This window comes from Sus scrofa, chromosome 1, assembly GCF_000003025.6.
Source record: "Sus scrofa isolate TJ Tabasco breed Duroc chromosome 1, Sscrofa11.1, whole genome shotgun sequence".
Lineage (NCBI taxonomy): Eukaryota > Metazoa > Chordata > Mammalia > Artiodactyla > Suidae > Sus > Sus scrofa.
Genome location: NC_010443.5, coordinates 270,093,233 through 270,110,700, shown reverse-complemented (window position 1 = coordinate 270,110,700; position 17,468 = coordinate 270,093,233). Strand labels below are relative to the sequence as shown.

At 44.5% G+C, this 17,468-nt stretch overlaps 1 protein-coding gene across 1 annotated transcript in view; it reads left to right on the top strand.

Annotated features, from left to right (window-relative positions):
• The window catches only part of FNBP1 (formin binding protein 1), a 137,846-nt gene that overhangs the window by 69,512 nt on the left and 50,866 nt on the right, over nt 1-17,468 (top strand). Inside the window, 2 exon segments of the mRNA XM_021070148.1 lie at nt 13,489-13,551; nt 14,340-14,444. Of these exon segments, the coding sequence (XP_020925807.1) occupies nt 13,489-13,551; nt 14,340-14,444 (168 nt within the window).

Sequence of the window (17,468 nt, the reverse complement as noted above, 5' to 3'; positions counted from 1 at the left end):
TGAGTCAGATGTTCTGTTGGGGAGGAGCTGTAAACAGCATGCTCTCTTAAAGGGTTTTGTAATTCTATTAAGACGGAAATTTAGGAAATTCTGAAACCTTTTATAATTCTAGAAAGAATGCCAGTGGGTGCATACACATTTGCGGTGTTTTGATAGAATGCATCATGAGCACTTTTGCTTTTTTTTTTTGTTACAAAGGTAATAGTTACTGTTATTTTGAATGAGTAAATGTGTGGTGTTGTGTTGATGTCCTATCATTTCTAAAATTATTCTGGGAGTTCCCATTATGGCTCAGTGGTAACGGACCCAACTAGGATCCAAGAGGATGCCGGTTCCATCCCTGCCCTTTCTCAGTGTGTTAAGAGTCCAGCGTTGCCATGAGCTGTGGTGCAGGTTGCAGATGTGGCTCTGATTCAGCTCCTAGCCTGGAAACTTCCATATGTCACACCTATGACACTAAAAAGAAAAAAAAATTATCGTTAAAATTATTCTGATTGGAGACCCCTGGAGGCCTAGCCATTAAGGATCTGGCATTGTCACTGCTGTGGTGCAGGTTCCATCCCTAGCCCAGGAACTTCCACAGGCTACAGCCATGACAAATTAAAAAAAAAAAAATTCTAATAATATTAGATATTTAATTGTTTGGCCTCAAGTGTTGCTTTTACAGGTTCTAATAACCGACCTCTGCTGCACTTAATAGTCTGTCCTCACAGCAGCCCTTGATGGAGCAGGGGCATTATCTTGCACATTTTACTGGTTCTCTTACTCACATTTTGCACCCAGGCAGCCTGCCTCTCAGGGCAGTGCAGAGTCATACACACGCTTTTGTTCCTATTGAGCTATTTTCTTGAACTTACTTCCAAGCATGCTGGACCACGTGATGTGAACATCTCCACTGGTCCAGTTCACTGTAGAATGGCATTCCTCGTTGTCAATCAGCTATATCTTAATTTAATTATTATTATTTTTTTAAAGAATGGGGTTCCTAAGATCGTCTCATCCTAAGCAGTGTTTCTCCCTGTGATCTTTCGGCTACCCTGACTTTTCTTATAAGTGATCTCATTTTCATAAGGATGAGTCTCAAAACCCTGGCAGAATGGATTGGTTCCACTTCCCGGCTATGTTACGTATCCACAGAAGCGCCCCCAACAGAACTAAAACTTAAATCAGGCTCTTCTGGGGTCCAGCTCACTTGCCACATTACTCTGTGACCATGAAGTGGGGCCAGTGAACTTCCTTGGAGGAGAAGAGACCCTCGATCAGTAGTTTGTCCACAGAGCCGCAGCTCCCGGGCTCAGGGAGACGAGGAAAGAACCCGCTCAGGACTCCGGCAGCCCCATAGCTGTGGAACCTCAGGCACATTATAAACCTCTCTGAGCAGCCAGTTCTGAGTCCGTGGCTGAAGGCTGATTATAATAAACCGCCTTCGAGGCCTGGGGGAGGAACGTGAGGAGACAGGTCCACACACCTAGTGCCTTGGTCATGGGGACTGATATACAGGCACCTCCCATCCACGCATTCTCTTTCTCAACACGGAATCTCCTTTCGACTCCAAAGGTTTTTTTTTTTAATTTTTACTGAAGTATAGTCGATTTACAGTGTTGTGTTAATTTCTGCTGTACAGCAGAGTGATTCAGCTTTATATTTTTTTTATATTCGTTCCCGTTATGGGTTGTCATGGGATGTCGAATGCAGTTCCCTGTGCTATGCAGTAGGACCTTCTTGTTTATCCCTCCTATATATCATAGTTTGCCTCTGCTAATCGCACACTCCCAATCCTTCCCTCCCCGGTCCCCTCCTCCTTGGCAACCACAAGTCTGCTCTCTATGTCTGAGTTTCCTTCTGTTTCACAGATAAATTCATTTGTGTCATATTTTAGATTCAGTATATAAGTGACATCATATGGTATTTGTCTTTCTCTTTCTGACTGACTTCACTTGGCATGATAATCTTTAGGTCTATCCATGTTGCTATAAGTGGCATTATTCCATTCTTTTTCATGGCAGAGTAGTATTCCCTTGTATATATGTACCATATCTTTTTTATCCATTCATGTTCTGATAGACATTGAGATTGTTTCCAGGTCTTGGCTGCTATGAACACAGAGGTATGTGTATCTTTCAAATTAGAGTTTTATCTGGATATATGCCTAAGAGTGGGATTGCTGGGTCATAGGGCAAGTCCAGAACTTTTTGATCAGGGTTTATTACAGAAAACAGGAGCATATACAGGCCTCCTTGTGACCATATCTCGTAGCAGTATTGTCCAGGGCATTTTTTTTTTTTTTTTTAGGTCTGCGCCTGCAGCATTTGGAGGTTCCCAGGCTAGGGGTCGAATTGCAGCTGTAGCCACTGGCCTATACCACAGCCACGGCAACGCCAGATTCGAGCCGCATCTTCCACCTACCCCATAGCACACAGCAAAGCCAGAACCTTAACCCACTGAGCAAGGATCGAACTTGTGCCCACTGAGCAAGGATCGAACTTGTGCCCTCATGGATGCTAGTCAGATTCATTTCCGCAGAGCCATGATAGGAACTCCTGTCCAGTGCATTTAAAATGTCCTTTCTTGGCGTTCCCATTGTGGAGCAGAGAAACAAATCTGGCTAGTAACCATGAGATTGTGGGTTCCATCCCTGACCTGGCTCAGTGGGCTAAGGATCCGGAGTTACAGTGAGCTGCAGCTCCGATTTGACCCCTGGCCTGGGAACTTCCATATGCCGTGGGTGAGGCCCTAAAGAGCAAAAAGAAAAGAAAAGGGAAAAAAAAAAAAGACCTTTTAAAAAATACTGAATGGGTGAATAGCCTTGTAAACAAGCCACTTTAAAAATTTTAGATCGAGCTCCCACTGTGGCGCAGTGGGATCTGCAATGTCTCTGCTGCTCCAGGACGCAAGTTCAGTCCCTTGCCTGGCACAATGGGATAAAGGATCTGGTGTTGCCAAGGCCATAGGTCACAGCTGTGGCTCAGATCTGATCCCTGGTCCAGGAACTCCATGTGCCATGAGACAGCCAAAAAAAAAAAAAGAAAGAAAGAAAGAAAGAGAAAAGAAATTTAGCTCTAGTGACTGTTTCTCATGGCTGACTACAAATAATGTCTTGCTTAAGTACCATTCTTAGTCCAATACCTTTTGGGCCATTTGATACAGAGGCAAAATCCTCCCGGCCCAAAGGGATGATTTAGAACTCACAGGATCACCGCTGGATCTCGTTACCGTGCATAGAGAGTATTTCCAAGTTCAGTTCAGGATACTAGTAGAAATTTATTTTTCATCTAGATTTTGCTATGTTTGGAGAGACACATCTCCAAGAAGAGTGTGCGGTGAAAAATAGCTCACTATGCCAAGGAGAGAGTTTCTGTTCTCTTTCGAATGGATTTGAAAGGAAGTAGAAGACGGGGAGGTAGTGGGAGAGACAGACCTTCTTCCTGCCTTTAGGACCATATCGTGCTCAGGAGCCAGCTGTTGGATGTTCAAGTCTTAAAATCTCCAGCTGTCCTATAACAGGAGAAAAGATGGTTTTTATGTGGTGGTTTCCATAGGTTCTCGCATTACAGTGCAGCTCGCTCACATAATACTATGAATAACCAGTGTTTGTCCTGCCGCATGAGTCTCTTTGCTCGTTTGGATGACAATGTGTTGCTTTTGTACAAGTAAATTCTGTAAAAGAGAGCTGGGCTTGCTGTTTGCAAAAGCAGAGCCGTGGAGGTTCCCTCCTGCCTGAGGCCTGAGCCAGCGACAGCGGTCATTAAGAAACACCAGCATTCCTGGGAGCCTCGGATGAGGGCTCTTACTTTCTTCACCTAATGGGCTCCACTGAAGGCAACTCTATTTTTGGCAAGATGCTTCCCTTTAGAGATAATGGAATCGCTGGCTGGTCCTTGGAGTGACTATCAGTCAGAGTGCACAGCGACAGTTCCTTTGCTTTGTGTTCAGTCTTCTATTCTCACACGTACATTATCAATGAATCTGATTCTGCGACAAGGTCTGGGATTTACTGGTATTTAGTGATAATGGATAAAATAACTGGGAAATGGACAGTTCTTTCGAAGGCAACATGATTAGTTTTAATGTGTAAAATCTGGAAATGTTATAGTTTTCTAGGTTTTTTACAAATTTGCAGTGAGTACAATACTCATCAGATCTTTAAGCTGACCACATAAATGAGAATTTCTAATTCTTTTATTTACTCTCTCTTTTTTTGGGGGGGGAGGGAGTTTCTGTGATTCATTGATTAGTTTCCAAATGTTTTAAAGCATGTCGTTAAAACTGAATCAAAGAACAAAAGCTCTGAGTTCCCATCATGGTTCAGTGGAAATGAATCTACTAGGAACCATGAGGTGTGGGTTCAATCCCTGGCCTTGCTCAGTGGGTTAAGGATCCAGCATTGCCGTGAGCTGTGGTGTCGGTCACAGCTGTGGTGTCAGTCACAGATGTGGCTCAGATCTGGCATTGCTGTGGCTGGGGTGTAGGCCAGCAGCTGTAGCACTGATTCGACCCCTAGCCTGGGAACCCTTATATGCTGCAGGTGTGGCCCTAAAAAAAAAAAAAGGAGCTATGTGTTATTCCAGCACTGTAATAATTCACTGAACTAATTCTTTATTATTTGATCTACAGGCTATTATCAGCTTTTGATTATTCATTTAGTTATTTAGTTAGTTATATAAATACTGCTGCAATGAATTCTTCCCTTTTGTGGCTGTTTTCTTTGTGTAGGGGTTGGGGGGTTATTTCTCCAAGCCAAATTCCCAGAAATGAGAAAGAGGTCAAAACCCGCCAGATTCATGGTTCCTGAGTAAGCTTTAGCCCTTTGTAAGATCGATGGCCTTGAACAGAAGAAGAGATGAGATTCCTAAGTCACTGAAAGGATCAGCTGGGATATGAACTGCCTTATCCAAGATGCGGGTAATTCAGAGTTGCTGTCAGATTCTCCTGAAAGAACCACTGTAAATACACTCCTACGAAGGATTTTTGCACACTGCATCAAATTATTAAAGAATTTTAGTGAAAGGGGTTCAGCTCCAACCTTTGAGTCTGTGTAGGGTCCGCAGTGATCACCGCTAACCACATTTGAGGGATTTATGGAGATTTATAGCTCCAGGAGGGGAATCAGGAGGTTCCAGCCAACATTTACTGGAACTTCCAAGTAAATTTCTCACGGCAGGTGGAAAGAATGGTTCACGATAAAATATTGGCTAGGAGCAGAATCACTTTTTGGCAATGGTTATCTGAAGAGTTCTAGAGGAAATAATTAGGCAATACCTGCAATGTCTCACTTACATTTTTACCAGCCTCAGATAATGCTTGCAAAACCTCACATCCTTGAGAATTGGCCATATGAAAATTTCCCCCAAGATTTCAATGTTTAAAAATTCAGGCTAAAAGCTCTATCACTTATTTCATTTCTTTTCTTTTCTTTTCTTTTCTTTTCATCACTACACCCATAGCATATGGACATTCTGGAGCCAGGGACTGAATCTGAGCCACAACTGTGGCAATACCAGATCCTTTAACCCACTTAACCAGGCCAGGGTCCAAACCCGAACCTCCTCGGGGACCCAAACCGCTGCAGTTGTTTTTTGTTTGTTTGTTTGTTTTTGTTTTGTTTTGTTTGCTCTTTAGGGCCGCACCTGAGGCATGTGGAAGTTCCCAGGCTAGGGGTCCAGTCTGAGCTGCAGCTGCCAGCCTACACCACAGCCACAGCAACACCAGATCCAAGCCTCGTCTGTGACCTATACCACAGCTCTCGGCAACGCTGGATCCCAAACCTGACTCACTGAGCAAGGCCAGGTATAGAACCTGCATCCTCCTGGATACTAGTCAGATTCGTTTCTGCTTCGCCACAACGGGAACTCCATGCACTTGGTTTCTTAGCCCACCACACCAAGGCAGGAATTCCAAAAGCTTTCTTGTCTTAGAGATAGGTATTGGATAGGTCCAATTTATGAAATTTATGAGGCAACAATTTCCCATAAGGCAGTTGTGCATATGCAGATTCTAATATGTCTAGAAGTGTCTTTATAAGAGATGACAGCAAATAGATAAAACTGAGCATGAAAGAAAGCAAAAATAAATAAATAAATAAATAAAAGGAGTCGATATTGAGGATCAAGCTAATTACAGATGTGTTTGATTGATTCAGTCCTATTGAGACTCAGCCATGGATATGCTGTTATAAAGCCAGAACCTGCAGAAAGAAAACAGAAAAAGCAAAGCAGATTTTAGGGTTCATGATCTGGAAGAAGAACAGTGGGTTTAAAGAGCAGATCTTTCTAACTAGTGTTATTGCATTTATTTAAATAAATCAAAAAGCAGGAAACCCTATCAAAGCTGTGGGTCTGTTGTGTGAGTCATGCTTACGCAACACCCATTAATAGCTCCTGATTTAATGTGTGTCGATTACCAGGAAGGTATATTTTGTTTCGTTATGTCCTCTTTGTTTCGAAAGAACATGTGATCGAGGCATTCTATTAATTAAGACCCTGTACCCCTTGTGATTCCGTCACATGCCAAACCATGGTGCTGGGGAACCCAAGATACTTTATCTTGTCGTTTATGGGATAACATACTTTGTTATCAGGATGCCTAAACTCTGTCCTTGATTTCATGGATTTGAAATGTGACTTTGGGTTTTATAGTCCCCCCTTATATAAGTTGAAATAAGACCTTTTCTTTTAAAAACCCTGAGAATTTTCTGACTCTTTTATCCAGTCACCTGCTGGACAATCTCCCCTTAGATGCCCGATGCAGCATCACCTGTCACACCATTGTCAGCAGAGGCCCTGGAGCGCAGCAATAAAGTGAAAGGTGCCCCAGGGTTGTGTGATGCCGGCCCCTTCAATCTGGCCAAAACCAAGTTTTGGATTCCCCTGAGTTAGTTGTTCCCCTTTTCCTGCTCCTTTCTAATCTGCAATTCCTGCCATCTGTAAATAGCACTCCTTTTCTTTTTCTTTTTAACCTGGTTGTTCTGGCCAAAAAGGTGGGGTACCAAGGACTTATTCTTCCCTTGAGCCCCATCCGTTTGTATAATGTCAGGTGCTGCTGGCTCTGCTTCCTGTAAACGTTTTGACTCCAAACATTTCTCACCACTTCCTCCACATCCAGTCTCATCCTCTCTCGTCTGGAGGATGCCCAAAGCCTCTTATTTTATTACATTTTTCCTTTTTTGGCTACGCCCTCGGCATGCGGAATTTCCTGGGCCAGGGATCAAACCCGCACCATAGCAGCAACAAGAGGCGCTGCAGTGACAACGCTGGAGCCTTAACATGCTGTGCCACAAGGGAACTCAGAAACCTTTTATTTTTTATTACGTATTTAGTCTTTTTAAGGCCATACCCGCAGCCTATGGAAGTTCCCTGGCTAGGGGTGGAATAGGAGCTGCAGCTGCCGGCTTACAGCACAGCCGCAGCAACTGGGGATCCGAGCCATGTCTGCAACCTATAGGGCAGCGCCAGATCCTTAACCCACGGAGCAAGGCCAGGGCTTGAACCCACATCCTCATGGATACTAGTTGGGTTCGTTACCGCTGAGCCACAATGGGAACTCCCATAAGCCTTATATTTTTAATCCATCTCTGCTTCCAGGCTTGCCCCAGAGTCCCCAGGGTCAGTGGTCTAGCTCCCCATCTCCATCTCCACCACTAGCTCACCTTTCGCAGGTGCAGCAGCCTCCTCCCTGGCCCTCCTGCCACCCCCGCCCCTATTCAGTACATTCCCCATACACCAGCACAGCCTTGTCATAACGCAGAACCGACTGTGTCACCCCTCTTCTTAAATTTGTCAGTAGTTTTCCATTGTGCTCAGGTGACTTGGTCGAGCCCTTGCCTTCTCCTGCTTTATCCTTCATCTCAGTCTAATTGCATTGAATCTGGCTGTTCCTTGGACATGCCAAGCCTTGCCCACTTCAGAGCATCTTCATTAGCTGTTCCGCTGCTTGGAAGCGTGTTTCTGAGAAATTTGCAAGTTCACTCCCACACTTGACTCAAGTCTCTGCTCAGGCATCATCGCAGACCACCCTACCTAAATGCCACCTGCATCCCTCTCGAGTCCCCTAACCTTTTTCTCGTGCTGCTGTGTCTGATGAGTTTCACAAGGAAAAGGGGCTTTGTTTTACTCACAAGGAAAGCAACACTCGGCATGTGTGGGAATGCAGTGAATGACTTGGTTAGCTTCTACGACCTTTCAGCTCAGGAATGGATTCCTGTCCCTAAAGTTTCACCCAGCCACCTGGCACTCTATCTAAAGCCCTTATTAAGGGTGATTTTCCTGCTTTGGGCTTGAAAGAACAGTTTCATACCCTTAGAAGAAATCAAGTGAGGAATATGAGTCATTGGCTGCTTAATATTGATCATTTTATTTCATCTTGAGTTACTTGGGACTCTTCAGAGGAAATAGAATTTTAAGGAATGTGAAAGAAAGGATTATTTTTGAAGAACTGGCGTCTAGGTAAAGAGGGGGGACATGGAGGAGTCTGGAGAGTAAAAGCCAGCGAGGACAAGAGGAACGGTGGGGAAAGGGAGAAGCAGAAGGCCTTGGGGTGAAGAGAACTTTGGCGGGGTGGGGTGGGGTGGGGGAGCGGAGTGCTGCTGGACCTGAGGGGAGGGGCTGCCTCGTGCCACTGACAGTCACCGTTGGTCAGTGTTTGGGGAAGAGTTAAGCAACTGAGCGTGACACTGGGAGGCAGGCATTTTAGGAGCTTTAAAATACGTTCCTGGAGAAGAAATGTGTATTAGAAGTGAATCTGGGGGAAACGGGCCTTACTGAATGCAACTCCTGCCGTGAGCGTTTCTGGGTTTCTGGTTTGGGACTTTGGGGGGGCGGGGTGACAAAACGCTCTCTGGAGCAGGTCGGAAGATGCTTCACAGTTTTCTTACGAGGTCCACCTAAATAGCCACACACACAGATTTCTCATTACGTTACTGAGTCCTGAGTCAGGCTTAGACGCTGCTAGTGTTCAAACCCACCACACTGAAGGCTTTGAGGAAGTTCTCCCATTCATCACAGACATATTTTCTGGAAGCTCCTTTTGCCTTGGCCTTTTCAAGGTTTTGTGTGCCTTTGTTTTCATCTGTGGCATCTGAGTTTCATTTAAATAAAGATCCAGATGGCTGACTGTCCTTCATTGAGTGTTTATTCTTTTTTCCTCACCCCCACCTGTTTTTTTTTTTTTTCCCTTGAAGTGGCTGTTCTCACATCAGTGCCATATTTTGCTTTTTTTTAATATAGGTTTTAAAAATTAATGATCTATTATATATAAATATAGTAAAATGAGCAGCCATCATACCTGATCGTAGAGTGTGACTACGAGACAGTCACCGTTGGTCTCTTCAGCCTTAGTGTGATTTCTTGCGGTGCAGTCAGGTCTTCTTGGAAGCTTTGTCATTGTCATTTTGCTTTAAGTTAATGTTTGCCTATTTTAGGTTCCCTCTGATTTTTATATCTGCTACCTCAGGTCCCCCCGGGGAATTTTCTAAAAACTTTTTGAAAGATGATTTTTTTTTTTTAGTATAGATTTTACCTGTATAGTTTTAAGGCTCAACCAAAAAGTTGAAATGAAAGTAAGTTTAGCTGTCATCCCAGATACCATCGGGCATTTTAAAAGGTCTATTATTATGTTTGAAAAGAAACGAAAGCGTCTTATTACAGGAGAAAGCAAGGAGCATTCTTCTGGGTCTCTAGAGATGGCATTTCCTGTCTCTCCTCTGATAGGAGAAAAAGAGCTGCGATGACTTCATTCCGTGGCTCCAAAAGAAGTGCTTATTATCTTTCTCGAGAGAACAATTCTTCTTTATTTGAAGCCCGGAGACACACTTTTTAGAGCCACACTTGCCCACTGTCCAGCCAAGAAATGTTTTGCCTTTGTTTGTTAATAAACCACAAACACATCTGGCAAAAGCTAGTTTGTTTAACTTTGTAACTGTTAAAATAGTTTTTCCCATTAAAGGAGGGGAGATGGAGCCGGCCACAGAGGCTCACCACTGCTTTTTAGGTCATGGGATGCTTAAGACCGAAAGGACGGCTTTTGTTTCCTCTGTTCCTTTCCTGAGGGGATCAGGCAGCACAAGTTTGCTTTTGTGTGTGTGTTGTAGGCAAATTGCTTTTGGAGGAACTTGTACTAGGAAAGAAAAACTAAAAGGGAAAGCAGTGACATCTAGATTTTTTTTTTCTTAAGCCACACGATATGTTATAATCACAATGATTCACTCACGGCGGGGGTCCCATCGAATTGTGGTGTCGTCCAGGGCTGTTGTAACAGGGGTCCGTCCTGGAAACACGCTGAGACCAATAAGGTCAAGGGCCACACCATGCCTGAAAAATAAGTTCAGGAGTTCCCACCCACTGTGGTTCAGTGGGCGACAGACCCGACCTACTCTCCAAGAGGACGCGGATTCGATCCCAGGCCGTGTCCAGTGGGTTAAGAATCCGGCGTTGCACCGGCTGTGGCATAGGTCGCAGATGCAACTCCAGTTGGACCCCTAGCGTGGGGAACTTCCACAGGCCGTGGGTGTGGCGGTACAAAGAAAATAAACATTCATATTTATTATTAAACATTGACGTGAAGATGGGGCAGGAAAATTTCCTCTGTAGATTTTCAATCAAAATTACCCCCTTGCTTCCAAAACATGACCTTTGGGGGGAGACTATTGTCTTTAGAGAAGAGTCCTTTGATCGTAAAGCTGAGCCCACCTTTCCTCTGCCGCATGTCTGTCATTTTTGCGTTTTCTTGATGTGTGTTTCCTCTCCGGTAGAACGCCTCTGGCTGAGAGCGAGCTTTCATTTTGTGAAAACATATGTTTCAGAGTTGCTGTCGAGACGAGGCTCAAGCTTAGGAGCTTGGCTTTGAACTGGGACCATCTTGGACTCTCAAAGTGAGATTTTAGGGATGGGGTGATCTTTCCAGCAAACTCCAGAACACACTGGGCCGCTTGTGATGTGGGGCCCGATCTCCGGACGGTGTGGGCCATGGCCGAGGGTGCCTCGCTGCCGGGCACAGCCGAGCCTGCATCTCCCTCCTAGGCCTCCTGCTCCTCTGCCCCCCCCCCCCCCGCCCTCCCTCCATCCTCCTTTACGTGAGGTCTGTGGCTGTCAGAAAACCTGCCTGCAGGCTGTACTTCACTCTGCTCTCAGCTCGTCTCACTTCTCCCGAAGCCCAGCCCTTTCTTGCTTGTCTGTTCTCCCCTCGACTCCATCTCTTTGCTGTCATATCCCGGTGTCTATTAGGAGACTTGAAAAAAGAAGCCCCACGGGGCTCCTCTTGGTTCATAGAAACCAAAAAAATTTCTGGATGGATAAACTGTGCTGTCAAGAGGCGCTTAAAACAGTGAAATGTGACCTCAGCAGGGAGACGAGAAAACCTTCCCTCAGAAAGGAGCATTGTTCTTTATTTAAAAGAAAAGTTCTGATTTTGCCCCCTCCTGCCTGGCCTCGGCTACCTTTTGCGACTCGGCTAAGCCCTAGGTTCTGACGAGGCTGCACGGAGGGGACCGCTTCGTTTCTGTCACTTTGATCTTGCCTTCTCCACAGCACCCCCACCAACCCTGCTCACCCCGGCCAGAAAACAGACAGCACATTCAAGCCTAGTAACTGAGGAAAGGCCATTTTTTTAGAAGGAGCATTTACCACCCGTGGAGTGGGTTCAGGACAAGCAGTAAGAGGTGGCGCCGTGTCCCAGCCCAGTCACGGTGGGGAGTGGCTGTGGTCCCGGGTGTCCAAGGCAGGGGAGCCTTATACGAACTTCAGAGATTAGCTGTGAGGATGCTGTCTGAGCAGCGCTGTGGCCTTGGGGCAAAGGACCCCGCCAGCCTCCAGCATCCTAGCCGGGGAGCTGCAGGTGCACGTTCCCGCCCTCTGACAGGTCAGAACCTCTCCACGGCGGCTCTAACAGGGCAAGGGCCTCCGTTCACATGGTCCGTACAGGTCAGAACAGCCTCTGACCTCTCAAGATCGCACAGCCCACATCTGATTGGATTCACCTGTGAATCCTGGTCAACGGGCACCTGAGCTTTAGTCACCACCTGCACTGCTACCCCTTGGTCCAAGCCTCCATCATCTCCAAAGTTGAAAAAGAGAAACTCCTACCTGGAACCTTCCTTCACGTCACCTCTCTACTTGGGGTCCTCCATGCCTCCCCAGTTCATTCAGACAAAAACCCCACAAGACCCTACACAGGCTGCCCCTTTCTTCTCTGACCCCTTCTCCTAGTATTCTTGAGGCTCACTTTGGTCTGGCCCACTGGTGTCCTTACTGGCCAATACTAAGCACATACCTGCCTCAGGGCCTTTGCACATGGCAAGGAGGTAAATTTATCTTTAAGATCTAAGTAATGGACTCATCCATCCACACAAAACATTTATCCAAATGCTGGCAGTGTTATTCAAAATAGCCTCCAAACTGGGAACAATCAAATGTCCATCAACTGGTGACTAGATAAACAAAATGTGGTCTGTTCATCCAAAGGAATATCATGCAGCAATAAAAAGGAGAAAAGAACTGATATATGTGATCATGTGGACGAACCTTGGAAACAGTATGCTAAGAACATAATGAAAGAATGTCATTTTTGCCTGTCACAAAAGACCTCATATTGGAGTTCCCTTCATGGCTCAGTGAGTGACAAACCCGACTAGGATCCTTGAGGATGCGGGTTCAATCCCTTGCCTCACTCAGTGGGTTAAGGATCCGTTGTTGCCATGAGCTGTGGTGTAGGTTGCAGACTTGACTCGGATCTGGCATTGCTGTGGCTGTGGCTGTGGCCGGTGGCTACAGCTCTGATTTGACTCCTAGCCTGGGAATTTCAATATGCCAAGGGTGGGGCCCTAAACAGCAAAAAAAAAAAAAAAAAAAGTTCTAAAATTGATGGTGGTGATGGCTGGCTATTGTGACTCTAGTAGAAACCCCTGAATTGTACAATTTATTATCTTTTTTGAGTTTTACTGTTTTTGGTCTTCTGTCGTTTTTTTTTTTTTTTTAGGGCCACACCCACGGCATATGGAGGTTCCCAGGCCAGGGGTCTAATCGGAGCTGTAGCCGCCAGCCTGCACCACAGCCACAGCAACGCGGGATCCTCCACCCACCGAGCGAGACCAGGGATCGAACCCAAAACGTCATGGTTCCTAGTCGGACTCATTTCCGCTGTGCCATGATGGGAACTCCTGAACTGTACAATTTAAATGGATGAATCGTATGGAATGTGAATTACATCTCAAAGCAATTAAAAATAAGGACTGACGTGATTGCTCTCTTCCAACATTCCTGTTATTTCTACAAGTGGTGTCTTAAAATTCAATATTATTACAGCTAAAGTTTGAAAGGGAACTGGGAGTCATCCTATTTTCATTTCCCATTTGTTTTTTAACTCTTTAGACTTCTTTGGAGTGCACACACTAAATATTCAATATTTAAATGTCATTTAAGTGGATGGATTTTTTTTTTCTCAAGTGTTAACATGAGAAAGAGGGGGTAACTAACCACAGGTGTGTTTCCCCCCCTCCAGCACTTTCATGAAGGACGGAAGGCACAGCAGCATATAGAGACTTGCTGGAAGCAACTAGAATCAGTAAGTAAAAAAAAAACAACAGCTCGAGAAATGTCTTTACCGATTTTCTGATTTGTATTTAACTTCAGCTTGAGTCAACCAGTATGTACCAAACAAACAGAGATGTTTATAATTGGAATTTAATTTGTTTCTAGAAATTACTATAGAAAGTAAAATGTTGAGGAGTTCCCTGGTGGCTCAGTGGGGTAAGAGCCTAGTGTTACTTCTGTGGCTCTAGTTGCTGCTGTGACCCGGGCTCCATCCCTGGCATGGGAATTTCTGTATGCTGCCAGCATGGCAAAAAAAAAAAAAAAATAAAGTAAAATGTTAGGCCCAAAAGAGCTCAAGTAGAGTATTTTTCTGACAATCATAAGAAGGGTTTCTGTTGTGGCTCAGCAGGTTAAGAACCTGACATGGTGTCCGTGAGGATGCAAGTGAAGGATCCTAGCATTGCTGCAAGCTGCAGCATGGGTCACAGATGTGGCTTGTGTCCAGTGTTGCCATGACCGTTTCATAGGCTGGCAGCTATAGCTCCGATTGGACCCCTAGCCTGGGAATTTCCATTTGCCTCAGGTGCAGCCCTTTAAAAAAAAAAAAAAAAAAAAATCATATGGAAAGACAAAAGTAGACAGTTTCGATAGAAATGCGGATTTTAAAATAACTTCCTTGAAGGGATGACAGGTAGCAAATCAGTTCAGAAAAGAGTGCCTTTTTTGGGGAGGGCTGTCCATAAAATTACAGCTGCTCCTGGGAATCTCAGGGTTCCATTCCTAGTAACTTTCCCTGCCACCGTGTCCCTCTGCTTTTAGAGCAAAAGGCGATTTGAGCGGGACTGCAAAGAGGCCGACCGAGCCCAGCAGTACTTTGAGAAAATGGATGCTGACATAAACGTTACAAAAGCAGATGTCGAAAAGGTAAGGCGAAAGTGAGAGTCTTTCATTTCCCTTTTTCACGTTCTTCGTGTTGCCTCCCAGACTGCTGGTCCCCAAGTTCTCCTTTCTGATGCCACCGCAAAAGACCTCTCAACTTGGGATCTTTTTCTTTTCATTTTGTGTCCGTGGGGACGTGCGAGTGGGGGAGGAGAAGGTGAAATCTGGGGGGGGGGGAGTCTTCAGCGTTAGGATTTGAGCAGTTTGTCGATTTGTTTAGTCACCAAGATGATAACACGGGGACCTAGAGCCCTCGGACATGTAGGGAGTGGTTTCCGGAGACTGTGGTTCTTTCTTAATGGCTTTTCAAAGAAAAAGTCAGCCTCTTAAAAGCTGGAGCAGACAGTCCAGCGCCATCTGTAAGAGCTTGGCTGCTTCAAGGGCTCCCATGAAAAAGATAAACAGACTCACACACTAGCCTGACTTCTAATGGATTCATTCAGGTTGATAACAGGTTGGAGTGGAGGGCTTGCATTTGTAAGCCCTCTAAAAAGCTTTTTCTCGAAATGCGCTTGTATTGGCTGTTAGGAGCGTGATATGATTATAAAGCTTGTACTGTGTCTTCTTGGGGTTCCCTGTGTGTCTTTTCCCCAGAAGCTAAATTTTCTTTTTCTAAAAGTCATCAATATAGTGTAAACACAATTAGGCTGTTAAATAACAGTATTCATGCCTTAACTGCCCAGGGCTGCTTTGGCACTCATAGCCGCATGTTTTGCGTGGGGAAAAAAGCACTGCATTTTCCTAGATTTCTTTCACTTCTGCCAGATTAATTTGGAGATGAACTCTGTTAGAAAGTAGCGTGAATTAGTTATTCAGTTATTTGCCCAATTCTGCCAAATTCCTTGCTTAAAGCCTAGGTATATATCAGTGCAGCTTCCTGCACAAGTGTCTAATATATTGAAAAACACATTCTCAGTATCTATAGTTGATCTTGACTGGGGTTATTTGCTAAAAGATATATTCATTTGTTGGTAAAGTTAGCATAAATTTGTCCTAAGTTCTTATACAATATTAACTCCCCAAAGTATTTAATATATTGTTCAATTAAAATAGATTGTCCCAAAGTTTAATAAAAAACAAAACAAAACAGTTTGGGGGGAGTTCCTGCTGTGGCTCAGCGGTTAGAACCTGATATAGCATCCGTGAGGAGGCAGGTATGTGTGGTCGCTGGCCTCGCTCAGTGGGTTAAGGATCCAGCTTTGGCACAGGCTACAGGTGTGGCTCAGATCCAGTGTTGCTGTGGTTGTGGCATAAGCTGCAGCTGCAGCTCTGACTCGCCCCCTAGCTCAGGAACTTCCATATGTCCCAGGTGGGGCCATAAAAAGAAGTTTGGGTGAAATGAAATAAAATCTGTACATGTCTGGCACAAATCTATGTATTCTTTTTTCAAATATTTTCTTATCCTAAATAGAAAATTGGAGTGTTTTATTTGTTTTCTTTTTTTTAAAGATATTACTTTTATGGCTTTTTCTTAGTATAACAGCTATCCATCCCCGCTCATTGTAGAAATACCTGAAAATACAACCAACCAAAAGGAGAGGAAAAAAGTTAAAACATCCAACTATAGTAAATAAAAGGTATTTTATCTTTCAGAGCCTTTTCTTTTTTCTTTTTCCTTTTCTTTTCCCAACAACATGCGGAAGTTCTAGGGCCAGGGATCAAACCTGCACCCCCGCAGGGACAATGCCAGACCTTTAACTTCTGGGCCACCAGGGAACTCCCAGAGCCTTTTCTTTAAAAAATGGCTATGTGTACTGCATATGTACAGCATAATAAAAGGAACATCTGCTCATCTATCTACAATCTATCTTAAGAAATAAAATTGTAGTGCTGTCTTTGGAGTCTCCTGTTCTAACTTCATCTCTCTTCTCTTCACCCTAAGAGGTAAACTTTATCCTTAATTTGGTGTTAAGCATCTCTTTGTGTCTTCATAGCTTTACTGCAGGCATGTGTATCTCCATAAAGTTTATTTTATAATTTTGCATCTTTTTCACCTTTATATAGACAAAATCCACACTTTCATTTATTTTCTTGTGACTTGATTGTTTTTCACTTTATGTTTTTTACTTAATTCATAGGGAGTACAAAACACATGACTTTTATATGTTAATTTTAGAGCCTTTAAAAATATGTATATATTAAAGGGAGTTAGTTGCTGTTGTGGCTAAGTGGGTTACAAACCTGACTGGTATCCATGAGGATGCAAGTTCGGTCCCTGGCCTCGCTCAGTGTATTAAGGATCCAGCATTGCTGTGAGCTGTGGTGTAGGTCGTGCAGGTTGCAGACGAGGCTCGGATCCTATGTTGCTGGGGCTGTGGTGTAGGCCGGCAGCTGCAGCTCCAATTGAATCCCTAGCCTGGGAACTTACTTCCGTGTACTGTGGGTGCAGCCCTAAAAAGCAAAAAACTGGGAACTTCCACATGCCGCAGGTGCAGCCCTAAAAATAAAATTAAAAATTAAAAAGTTAAAAAAATATATTTTAGCTATGCCTGTGGAATGTAATAGAAGTTCCCAGGACAGGGATTGAACTTGTGCCACGGTACAACTCAAGCCACTGCAGTGACAGTGCCACATCCTTAACAAGGTGCATCACAAAGAAACTTCCTGGCTAGACTCTTTTTATTTATTTATTTTTATTTTTTGTCTTTTTGCCTTTTCTAGGGCTGCTCCCGCAGCATATGGAGGTTCCCAGGCTAGGGGTCCAATCGGAGCTGTAGCCACCGGCCTACACCACAGCCACAGCAACTTGGGATCCGAGCCGCGTCTGCAACCTACACCCCAGCTCATGGCAACTCTGGATCCTTAACTCACTGAGCAAGGGCAGGGATCGAACTCGCAACCTCATGGTTCCTAGTCAGATTCGTTAACCACTGCGTCACGACGGGAATGCCTAAACTCTTTTTATTTCTATTTTGGGTTTTCCGTAGAGCAAATAGGGACAGTCTTATTTCTTCTTTTTCAATCTTTGTGCCTTTTGTTTATTTTTCTCATCTTGCTCTGCTGGTCACA